This window comes from Lontra canadensis, unplaced genomic scaffold (genome assembly GCF_010015895.1).
Source record: "Lontra canadensis isolate GAN:19392208 unplaced genomic scaffold, GSC_riverotter_1.0 scaffold11, whole genome shotgun sequence".
Lineage (NCBI taxonomy): Eukaryota > Metazoa > Chordata > Mammalia > Carnivora > Mustelidae > Lontra > Lontra canadensis.
In genome coordinates, this window is record NW_022631005.1 from 7,380,891 (window position 1) to 7,393,749 (window position 12,859).

The window sequence follows — 12,859 nt, forward strand, 5'->3', positions numbered from 1 at the left end:
AACAAAACTAAAAGACAATATATAGAATGGGAGAAGAAAATATTAAAGAACATAAGTAACTCAACAAACACAAATAATCCAGTTTGCAAATGGGGAGGAGACATGAATCGACATTTCACCAAAGAAGACACACAGATGACCAACACACATGAAAAGATGATGAGTTATGTTGAGCATCTCACACCTCACACCTATCAGAATGACTAAAATCAAAAACAGGAAACAACAGGTGTGGATGAGGATGTGGTGAAAAAGGAACTATTGTGCGCTTTTTGGTGGGAATGCAAACTGATGCAGTCACTATAGCAATATGGAGGTTCCTCAAAAAGTTGAAAATAGAGCTATCATATGATCCAGTAATTCCTCTCCTGGGTAATTACCCAAAGAATATGAAAACACTAGTTGAAAAAGATACATATCTCCCTGTGTTGATTGCAGCATTAATTATAATATCCAAATTATGGAAGCAGCCCAAGTGTCCATCAATAGATGAATGGATAAAGAAGTGGAATTATGGTATATAATGGAATATTCAGCCTAAAAAAAAAAATAATGAAATCTTGTCATTGGCAACAGCATGGATGGATTTAGAGACTATAATCCTAAGTGAAATAAGTCAGTGAAAAAAAGACAAATACCATATGATTTCACACATGGAATTTAAGAAAGAGGAAAAAAGAGGCAAACCAAGAAATAGACTCTGAAGTATAGAGAACAAACTAGTGGTTACCAGAGGGAAGGTGAGTGTGGAGATGGGTGAATAAAGTAATGGAGATTAAAGAATACACTTGCCATGAAGAGCACTGTAATGTATAGAATTGTTGAATCCCTATATTGTACACCTGAAACTAACACTGTATGTTAACTACTGGAATTAAAATTTAAATTAATTAAAAAAGACTGTTGTATTTTAAATTTAAAGGTTCTTTATATATTTTTATCAAATAGAGCCATTACATTTTATTTCTCCAAAATCATGAGATTTCTTAGATCAAGGGGATTGTTGATAGGAGCAGAGATTTAAGAGGATCATTGTAAAGAGATTACCTTTAGCTAGAAATCCTGGGAAACTAGGGAGAGAATGGGAAAATGTGTGCACACATGTGTGCGTGTGTGTCAGCATGTATGGACATTTACCAGTGGAGTCCAGTCAGTTGCCTTAGAATCACTGTGTTAGTTTGGGGTGAAAGGCAAAATAAAGTACAGACTTAATAAAGCTAAAATTGTGTTACAATTTTTTTCCTCGCTAGATTGTTTGACTTCACAGACACAACTCAGGCTCAGTGGCATGTTGGTAAGCATCAATTATTTTGTAAAACTGTATCACCGTATTAAAGACATTTGAGAATTGATTCTAAATATTTCTTCGTAGTTCCTTAAACACTTATTTGTAAATTTTGTTTTTTGATAAATGTATTCATAGCTATAAAACTTTTCTTCCTAATTAGAATTTTGACATGTGGTCCTTTCATTGTCACTCACTTCTAAATATCTAACCTAACTGAATTTCTCTTTAATCAAAGAGGTGTATATAAGTGTTTGTGTCCCTCCAAACTTTATTTCTTACTGTTTTTGCTATATTGTTATTTTGTTGTATGCTTAGCTCTCATCACATTATGGTTGGGAATATAATCTGTATGTTGTTGATACTTTAACACTGTAGGAGCTCCCTTTGCTGCCTGGAAGTTTATCAGTTAGGAAAATTGTGAAGGATCTATGTGTACTCAAAAATATGTTTTCTATGTATGTTAGGTAGAATTTTTATATCTATTAGACCAACTTTATTAATCATGTAATTCAAATCTTGTCATTTATTATTTGAGTAAACTTTCTTAAAAAATTTTAAGTAGAGGGACGCCTGGGTGGCTCAGTTGGTTGGACGACTGCCTTCGTCTCAGGTCATGACTCCGGAGTCCGGGATCGAGTCCCGCATCGGGCTCCCAGCTCCACGGGGAGTCTGCTTCTCTCTGACCTTCTCCTCGCTCATGCTCTCTCTCACTGTGTCTCTCTCAAATAAATAAATAAAATATTTAAAAAAAAAAAAAAATTTTAAGTAGAAAAGTTGGGGTTTTCTAAATAAAACTAAATTCCTTTAACTTGCTCTTTCTAAATTGGGGTTTTCTAAATAAAACTAAATTCCTTTAACTTTCTCTTTTACTTAACATGTGACCTGTTTTTGTTATTGTTGTTGTTTCTTTCCACTATAGGATGGTCTTGTTAATGTAGGATGGATGGACTGTGCCACCCAGGACAACCTTTGTAAAAGTTTGGATATTACAACAAGTACTACTGCCTATTTTCCTCCTGGAGCCACTTTAAGTAACAAAGAGAAAAGCAGTGTTTTGGTATGAGTTACTAATTTCTTTATATATATGTGAAAACATACATTCAAACATTATACATCATTTTGTAAACAGTAACAAGGAAATGAATCCACTTATAATAAACATTTGATATTTAGAACAAGTATTTAATTTCTGGGATTCTGTTTAATGGTAAGTTCTGCTATAAGGATTATTTTACAGTGGTAGAAACCATTGCACTTTACAACCCAGCAGTATGGAAAACATTCTTAGGTTCTATGAATTTTCATTGGTTTCCATTTTATATGTGTATTTTCTAATGTTAAAATATAGATCATTTGTATGTTTGACTGGGACTCGTATTTGTTTTTTTAAACCACTCTGTTAATTCTGGTAATAAACTCAGTTTGGCAATCTACTGTATAGTTCACCTCCCTAATTTTATGAATGAGGACACTGAGGTTCAAGCTAGTTATCAAGGAGCTAAGATAAATAATGGGATATTAGATAGGTCCCTAGGGAACTTCAAAAGACAATAATAAATTAAGACAAAGTGTCATTAGTTTTATTTCTGTATTTTAATTCTGCTTTCTTGATGTCGACAAAGGTAACACATAATCACTACAGAAGTTCATGTGTGGGTATAGAAATGTATAGAGAGATCAAAATTCTTCTAAAACCAAACCACCCGTAGATAAGCACCATCAAATCTTGACAAATATTCTTCCAGATCTCTGCATACATACATGTGCACTTATGACTTCATGCTGAAAACTTTGCACTTTTATCTGTGGCCCATACCTCTGACCTCCACTCCAGACCTGCATACATGCTCCACTGCCTATTTGACATCTCCCCTGGGATATGAACTGATTTTTTTTCAAACTTAGATATCTGTACCTATACTGCTAATATCCTCCCATAAATCTGCTCTACTCACAGTTTTCTCTATTTCAGTTGATAAAAAAAATCCATCCTTTATCATTCAGGTCAAATACCTTTCGGTCATTCTTAACTCTTCTTTTTCTCATATTCTATAACTTGTATCAGGAGAATCTGTGACTCTGTCATTAAAATCTTTTCTAAAATCCACTTCCACTGCTACTAGAGCATTTATCCCCTTATAGTATACACTAATATATTATCTTTGTATTTTTATTTTTCTCCCACAGTACATTTTTAAGTTTGAATTTTTTTACTGTTATATCTTAACTCCCTAGAAGATTATCTGGCATGTAAGTGGACACTATATATAGTGCCTATGTATATTATATACTATATGCTAGAGATAAATAACACTTAAATGGATAAACCAACAATCCCTAAGTAACAATCCATCCATTAAATGTGACATAGTTAATTAAATCAGTCCTCTCTTGATATTAAAGTTACCTACTTTTTTCTTGGTTTTTATAAGTAATATAATGAACAGTGTTGTTTGTTCATTTTTGTGCTCTTTAGTTACCTGTGTAGATGAAATAGCCATGGCAATTTTTTTATTTATTTTTTTTTTTTAATTTTTTTTTTTTTTAAGATTTTATTTATTTATTTGCCAGAGAGAGAGAGAGAGCGAGCACAGGCAGACAGAATGGCAGGCAGAGGCAGAGGGAGAAGCAGGCTCCCTGATGAGCAAGAAGCCCGATGTGGGACTCGATCCCAGGACGCTGAGATCATGACCTGAGCCGAAGGCAGCTGCTTAACCAACTGAGCCACCCAGGCGTCCCTAGCCATGGCAATTTTAATTTCAGTTTGTTTTGCCAGATTGCCCCTATAGGAATTTCTGTTTATGTTGTGCCACAGTTCATGAGCATGCCTAGTCCCTTCATATAGGTTCTTAGCTTCAGTACTACAATCTCATATTTTAGTGAGGTCTTTCTGCTTTTTGATACAAAATTGCAAACTCAGATGCAATCTTAGGAGACATAAATGAGTGATACTGGAAGTGTAATAACAGAGAGTGAGAAATTTAAACGGTCCTTATCACTCCTAAAAGCATTCAGGTTTTTAGAAAAGTAAAACATATGTTGGTCTGCCTCAAACTAAATTGGGTGAGTAAAGGTATGGTCTAATATAAACATCTTGGTTATCTCTCAAAGCCAGTTCCATTTTCGCTGTTGGCAAATCCTGCCTTGTTTATTCCAGTGGCAGTGTCTTCTGCTCAGTAGTTTTGTTGAAATGTGAGTTCATTTATTTGTATGCCATATGTAGTTTATGTCTTCCTTAAACATTCTCTTTCCCAGGTAAATTCCAATTATAATACTTGATATTCATCTGAGAAGATCCGTCTCTTCCCTCTATCCCAGTCAGTATATTCAGCAAACATTTATTTACCAAGCCCTTATTGTGGACAAAATTGTACTGCATAATTGGGAAGAAAAATCAATAAAATTCACTTATTTAATAAATGCGCACACAGTATAGTGAATCATCATAGTACGGCCTCATTGTTTTGGGATGTATTATTTACAACAGCATTTTTTTTTTAAAGGTTTTTTATTTATTTATTTGACAGAGAGAGAGAGATCACAAGTAGGCAGAGAGGCAGGCAGAGAGAGAGGGAAACAGGCTCCCAGCTGAGCAGAGAGCCCGACACGGGGCTCGATCCCAGGTCCCTGGGATCATGACCTGAGCCGAAGGCAGAGGCTTAACCCACTGAGCCACCCAGGCGCCCCAGCAACAGCATTTTACACCATTCATATCCTAATGTTATTCTAAAACCCAGTATACTATCAAAGATAATCTTGTGGTTATCTGCCATTTAAAAGTACCCAGTATTTTGTTTGCATTCCATCGATAATGAAAAAAATTTCAGTCTGTAATAAACTGGTTTATTGTGCAGTGACTGTACTATACTGGAGTTATATTAAATTGTTAAAACTGTCTCCCCAAACACATATTGGCAAAAGAATCCCCAAAAAACATATATAACTTTGTATTAGATATTTAAAAAAAAAACTCTTGAGTGCTGTAATTAGGTTATTTTGAAGCAGTGAGTTACTGTCCCAACTGATTTAGTATATTCTGTATTTGAGTTCTGTAATTGAGAAAATGTTCACCACATTACACATTTTAAAAGTGTACATGTATGTTTTTCAAAAAAAAAGGTACATGTACATTTTATAGGGGACATGTTCTGTATATAATAACTTTAAGAGGGAGGAAGGGAGAAAGGAAGAAATTCAGAGGTTAGACGGTATCCTTTGTAAGTGCAACTACCAAGTTTTACTCTGTGACAAACAGGTTTATAATGAGGTTCTGGTGGATTAATCAGGAGTGTTTTTAGAAAATCTTTCTAGTAAATGTGACTCGTGCCAGTGACCTGTATAGTATTATGGCATGCAGTACTTGGGGCTTTTTAAAACCCTTTGGTAATAGAAGATATTTCATATGCTAAAGATTTAAGAAAAAAGAACAAAAACAAGTTTTAAGAATAGAAACTTAGGAAAAATAGTTTTCTACTCTTATGTTATTTATACCCATTGTTTCTCTCCATATGATTATTCTCATATTGGGCACAGTTAAGCTCTGAATACCATGGAAGTTCCTATAAGTTTTTAATGGAGTTTCAGGTCTTTCAAGTAATACTTGAATGATCAGGCATAGGTGGTTCATAATTAAACTGTTTTGTCAACCCCCAAATACATTTTCCTGATTACCATTACTTTATTCTTTGTTATTAGCAGCTGCTTCTTTGAGAATTACATGAGCAGCTAGAGTGGGAAAAATGTACTAAGGATAAAATATGGACAGAAATAAAGGAAATTTGTTAGAAAGGAGGTGTGCCTTTTTCACTTGTTTGTGTTTTAAACCTTTAAGATAAGGTCTTTATCAGGATGTTTAATTCTGCCAAACCTCTAGGTGATTAGGATTTTAGACTTTATTTCTGAAAACCTCTATAATAAATATATTTATTATATTAATATATAATAATATATTATGTATAATATATGTACATAATAGATGACATAATTATGTTTATTTTATTGTTTATTAATAAATATAAGTATGTGTATTAATATTTATATATTTATAACCACTTATGAATAGATAATAATAAATATTTAAAATTCTAATTTTCCTGTTATAAGTTCTTAATTCCTATTAGTTATTAGTTGAGGTATGCAGTGTCTTGAGTCATCAGATAGTCTAGTGTTTTAACTAATAATTCTTTAAAACGTTTGTAAAGCATTGGCATTCTGGAAAACATGATGGGCATTAAAGTTAATCTGAACATAATAACAGTTTTTTCCCCATTCAGAGGTTACTCCAGATTATTGTGAAGATTATTATAGAATGCACACCACAATTAAAAGAAAATTCCAGATAATGGAATTTTAATTTTAGATTAATATTTTTAAGAAACAGCCGAGTTATACAATTTTTATTAATTCCCAAAATATGATGTACAGTTTAAAAAACACGACCTTTAGAATAAATAGCTCAAAAACTATTTTTAACTTTTGTGATTTTTTTTTATCTGAAGAATTATATGGAAAAAAGACATTAAATATATGGATGTTGATTTAAAAGATTACAATATGATTCTCTTATTTTAGTTCCTTAATTCATTGGATGCTAAAGAAATATATTTGGAAATAATGCATAATCTTCCAGATTTTGAACTACTTTCGGCAAACACACTAGAGGTAATATTTCTGTTAATGGTAATAAATGATAGTAAATGTTGGTAACATTTCAAGTCTTAACATTTTAAAATCAGCATTTGTTTTATTCATCATTAGAAAGTAGCAGTTTCAAAGGACTGCGTATATAAACATAACATATATGTATATATTAGTTATTCTAGGTTAAACTCTAATTGCTGGAGTTGCAACTTCAGGGTGGGTCTGGAGTTTGGGACAACATAGTAAGTCCTGAATGGGGGCCTCAGCGGGAGTGTCAGAAAAGCTAAGATTTTGATCACAAAGTAACTTTGGATCTGATTTAGAATTTTATGTTCTTGCTTACAGAACTGTTTATATTGTTCACTGAGAACTAAGAAGCAGCTTTAGAAAGACTGAGTTTGTAGTAAAATCATTTTTTTTTTTCCTACTCAGTGATCCCAGAGCTAAGTCTGTATCCCTATCAAACTCTGCCAAACCTGAAAAAGCTTACTTCCCTACCCCCCAACTTTTTAGCTATATATCATTAAAACTATATGTAACTTTTGGCACAGCTATCTGCTTTTAGATTTTATAATTTAGTGATTTTTAGCCTTTAATGTGGGATTGACTTACATAACATTCCAAAGAAATACAGAATATAAGCGTGAATAGGGCTGAATTTTAGACAGTATTTTGAAGTAATGGGTATGGTAGCTAAAATTTAAATCAAAGAAATAAAGAATAGGACCATTAGAATTTCTTGATTCTGACATTATTTTATCACTTTTTTTTTCCTTTTTATCACTTCGAAGGATCGGTTGGCTCATCATCGGTGGCTCATATTTTTTAATTTTGGAAAACATGAAAATTCACATGATCCTGAATTGAAGAAACTAAAAACTCTACTTAAAAATGAACATATTCAAGTAAGAAAAAAACATTCTGCCTAGCTTTGTGCAAGTGTGTTTTCTTATTAATTTAATATATGAAATTATATTTTAAGTAACATAAAAATGCTTATTTGAATCTAGGTTTAGAAAGCCCTAAGTGCTTTTGTTCTTCTGCTGTGATTTTGTTTTTCTATTAAGAATCTACAGTGATGTCTGAAAACAGTTAACTTTCATTTCTCTTTAGTAGCTAGCATGTGATATATCTGTATCAGACAATTTTTTGGAATGCATACCATAGAAGAATATCTTTCCCTTTTTAAAATTCTTATTGGTTTATGTAAGTAATTTGTACTCATAGTTTAAAAATTAGGATATATAAATAAGCTCGAAAATGAATTAAAATATTTACTATTTTTACTGCTGTTAATAGCCCTACTATAAATTTACTGTGTAACTTTTCAGACTTTTTCTGCATATGTTTTAGTATGTGGGCATAGGTATGTGTGTTTATATCATGCATATTGTAACAGCCAGTGTAATAGACATACCTGTAACTTTATTTATGAGCTTTTTTAATGAAAATGGATTGAGTATAGGGGCACCTGGGTGGTGCAGTCGGTTAAGTCTCCAACTCTTGGTTTCGGCTAGGTCTTGATCTCAGGGTCATGTGATGGAGCCCCACATTTGGCTCTGCACGTAGTGTAGAGTCTATTTGAGTTGCTCTTGTCCTTTCCCTTTGCCTCTCCCCCCCACTCTTGCTTTCTTTTTCTGTCTCTCTTCCTCTAAAATAAATCTTTAAAAGCAAAAACAAAGAAAACCCCCCAAAATGGATTCACTGTATAGTAGTCCCTCTTTTCTGCAGGGGATATGGTCTAAGGTCCACAGTGGATGCCTGAAACCACAGATAGTACCAAACACTATATGTACTTATTTTTTTCCCTATGCATACATATCCCTAATAGAGTTTAATTCATGAATTAGGCACAGTGAAAGATTAACAATAACAATAAAATGGACAATTGTAATAATATACTATAATAAAAGTTATGTGAGTATTAGTGTCTTATTATACTATACTGTACTCACCCTTGTGAATTGATACAAGATGGTAAAATGTCTACATGATGAGATGAAGTAAGGTGAATGACGCAGGCATTGTGACATGTTAAGCTACTACTGACCTGAAAATGCCTGAGAAAGAGAATCATACTTCTGGACTATAGTTTGACCAATGGGAACCAAAATTATGGAAAGTGAAATCACTGATAAGAGGGGACCTGCTGTGTTCTCTTGTAGAATTTTCCATTTGACAATATCATTTATTTTTTTATATGCTGGTGTGTATGTATGTGTATATATGAATATGTATATATATGTGTCTATATGTATATGTACATATATGTATACAAAGTACTGCCTGGTCTTTAGAGATGATAAATATATTAAGTACATTATTAAACATATGATATAAATATCATCCTAGGGATATCATCCTCCCTAAAGTCTAGGTAGTATTTCACTATATGGTTACACCATAATTGTTTAACAAATCCTCCTTTACTAACATTGTTTCCATTATTTTTTATATCAAAAACACATATTGTAAAAATGCAGTATGGAGAATGTTTTTAACCAAGATTATATATTTTTTTTAATTGTCCTCATTACCAATGTCCTCCAGAATGTTTGTATCATTTTATATTCTTACCACATGTTGGTAACCATTTCTCCATACCTGTGCCAACCATGTGTATTAACATTTTTTAATCACCATTCTGATAAGCCACAGTGATATGTTAATAATATTCATTTTCATTTATTTGGTTCCTAGTGGGGTTGAAAAAGTTTTTTGTGATTATTAACAAATTACCATTTTTTTCTATTTTCTGTCTTTGGCCCATTTTCTTTCTTCTCATAGGATGTTTATCTTTTCTTTCTTAGTGGATCCTCTGAGATACTCAAATATTTTTTTCTTGGTTTATCATTTCCCTCTTAGTAGTCTTTATGCTGTTTTTCTTTACAGTGAATGAAATTGTCACTTTGCTTTATTATTTCTGCTTCTAGATCTGAAAGAGTTTTCTCTCTCCCCCACTTCAAATTACATAAATATCTTTTATATTTTTAGAAGAGTGGATTTCTTAAACTTTTTTTTAAAGATTGTATTTATTTATTTGAAAGAGAGCACAGCAGGGGGAGCAGCAGGCAGAGGGAGGGGGAGATGCAGGCCCCCTATGGAGGAGGGAACCCCATGCAAGCTCTGTCTCAAGACCTCAGAATCATGACCTGAGCCAAAGGCAGACGCCTAACTGACGGAGCCACCCAGGCGCCCGAAAAAGTGGATTTCTTAAACAACTTCCTATTTTCTGGAAAATTTTCTCTCAGGTTTTTGAACTCTCTAGGGCGTTTTTTTTTTCCCCCTTAATGAAATTGTGTTTCAGTGTTAATGTAAATTATTTATTTCCATCTTTTATTTTTATGGCCAGTTAATTTCTGTTTAGAAACTATTATTAGAGCAATCTCATTCCTTTATGAATATATTAAAAATGAATGCATGTGATTTTGTCTTCATCAAATTAAACTTATACTTCAGGTTGGCAAGTTTGACTGTTCCTCTGCACCAGACATCTGTAGTAATCTGTATGTGTTTCAGCCATGTCTAGCAGTATTTAAAGGACAAGGAACCAGGGAATACGAAATTCATCATGGTAAGAAGGGAAAAAAATGATAAAAATTTATATTAGTTTTCAAATAGTAATTTTTTAATTATACTTTTTATTTTGTTTTTTAGTTATTTGACATGTAGTTGACACACAGTTACATTAGTTTCAGGTGTACGGCAGTGATTCTACAACTCTGTATGTTGTACTATACTCACTACAGGTGTAGTTACCTTTGGTCACCATATGATGCTATTAGCAGTACCATTGACTATATTCCTATGCTGTACCTTTCATCTCCATGACTTACTCATTCCATAGCTGGAAGCCTGTAACTCCCATGCCATTTCACCCATTTTGCCCATCCTGCCATTGCTCTCCCCTCAAGTAACCACCAGTTACTGTATTTACTTGAAGATTCTCTCCCTCGGCCTCTTCCCCCACTTGCTCAGTGCACAGGCACTTTCTCTCTCTTTGAAATAAATAAATCTTAAAAAAAAAAAAAGATAACTCTATCGTTCTGCCTCTCACCCCCCCAGTTCACACACACATTCTCTATCCCTGTATATAAACTTAAAAAAAGAAAAGAAAGTTGTATCATTTGAAAATATCTTTTCCCATTAAGTAGGTTGCCTTTTCTTTTTGTTGTTTCCTTTACTGTGCAAAAGTTTTTTATTTTGGTGTAGTCCTGACAGTTTATTTTTGCTTTTATTTCCCATGTCTGAGGAGACAGTTATAGAAAAATTGTAACTAAGGCCAATGTCAGGAGTACTGCCTAAGTTTTCTTATAGGACTTCTTTGGTTTCAGGCTTCGCATTTAGGTCTTTGTTCCCTTTTGAGTTTTATTTTTGTGTATGCTGTAAGAAAGTGGTTGAATTTCATTCTTTTGCGTATAGCTGATCAGTTTGCCTAGCAACATTTACTGAGGACGCTCTCTTTTCCCCACTGTATAATCTTGTCTCCTTTGTCAAAGATAACTGACCATGTAAGCATGGGTTTATTTTTGGGGTCTCTATTCTGTCCCATTGACCTAAGTGTCTGTCTTTGTGCCAGTACATACTGTCATGTTTACTATATAGCTTTGTCCTATATCTTGAAATCAGGGACCATGATATCTAGATTTGTTCTTCCTTTTCAAGATCACTTTGGCTACTTGGGATCTTTTGTGGTTCTTTTTACCTTATTTTATATGAAAATACTTACTGTAAATATCTTTATTAGTAAATAGGTTTCTTTTGGAGAAAGATTTTTTGAATTATATTTAGTTATTTTATTCTCTTTTTAAAATAATTAACTTTTTTTCTGCTCACTATTTTTTTTTGATATGTATTACATAGATATTGGATTTATTTTATGATTTTTTTTACAGTTTTTTTTAATTATTTTTTTTAATTTTATTTTTTATAAACATATATATATATTTTTTCCCCAGGGGTACAGGTCTGTGAATCTCCAGGTTTACACACTTCACAGCACTCACCATAGCACATACCCTCCCCAATGTCAATAACCCCACCCTCCCTCTCCCAACCCCCCTCCCCTCAGCAACCCTCAGTTTGTTTTGTGAGATTAAGAGTCACTTATGGTTTGTCTCCCTCCCAATCCCAACTTGTTTCATTTACTCTTCTCCTACCCCATTAACCCCCCATGTTGCATCTCCTCTCCCTCATATCAGGGAGATCATATGATAGTTGTCTTTCTCTGATTGACTTATTTCGCTAAGCATGATACCTCTAGTTCCATCCACGTTGTCGCAAATGGCAAGATTTCATTTCTTTTGATGGCTGCATAGTATTCCATTGTATATATATACCACCTCTTCTTTATCCATTCGTCTGTTGATGGACATCTAGGTTCTTTCCATAGTTTGGCTATTGTAGACATTGCTGCTATAAACATTCGGGTGCACGTGCCCCTTCGGATCACTACGTTTGTATCTTTAGGGTAAATACCCAGCAGTGCAATTGCTGGGTCATAGGGTAGTTCTATTTTCAACATTTTGAGGAACCTCCATGCTGTTTTCCAGAGTGGCTGCACCAGCTTGCATTCCCACCAACAGTGTAGGAGGGTTCCCCTTTCTCCGCATCCTCGCCAGCATCTGTCATTTCTGGACTTGTTAATTTTAGCCATTCTGACTGGTGTGAGGTGGTATCTCATTGTGGTTTTGATTTGTATTTCCCTGATGCCGAGTGATATGGAGCACTTTTTCATGTGTCTGATGGCCATCTGGATGTCTTCTTTGCAGAAATGTCTGTTCATGTCTTCTGCCCATTTCTTGATTGGATTATTTGTTCTTTGGGTGTTGAGTTTGATAAGTTCTTTATAGATTCTGGACACTAGCCCTTTATCTGATATGTCGTTTGCAAATATCTTCTCCCATTCTGTCAGTTGTCTTTTGGTTTTGT

At 33.7% G+C, this 12,859-nt stretch overlaps 1 protein-coding gene across 2 annotated transcripts in view; it reads left to right on the forward strand.

Moving 5' to 3' along the window:
- The window catches only part of DNAJC10 (DnaJ heat shock protein family (Hsp40) member C10), a 57,266-nt gene that overhangs the window by 21,406 nt on the left and 23,001 nt on the right, over positions 1-12,859 (forward strand). For both annotated transcript variants that reach the window (XM_032856070.1, XM_032856071.1), the window contains exons 9-13: positions 1,251-1,294; positions 2,208-2,345; positions 6,860-6,949; positions 7,720-7,833; positions 10,388-10,502. In XM_032856070.1, coding sequence (XP_032711961.1) covers positions 1,251-1,294; positions 2,208-2,345; positions 6,860-6,949; positions 7,720-7,833; positions 10,388-10,502 — 501 coding nt within the window. The remainder of the gene's footprint in view (positions 1-1,250; positions 1,295-2,207; positions 2,346-6,859; positions 6,950-7,719; positions 7,834-10,387; positions 10,503-12,859) is intronic.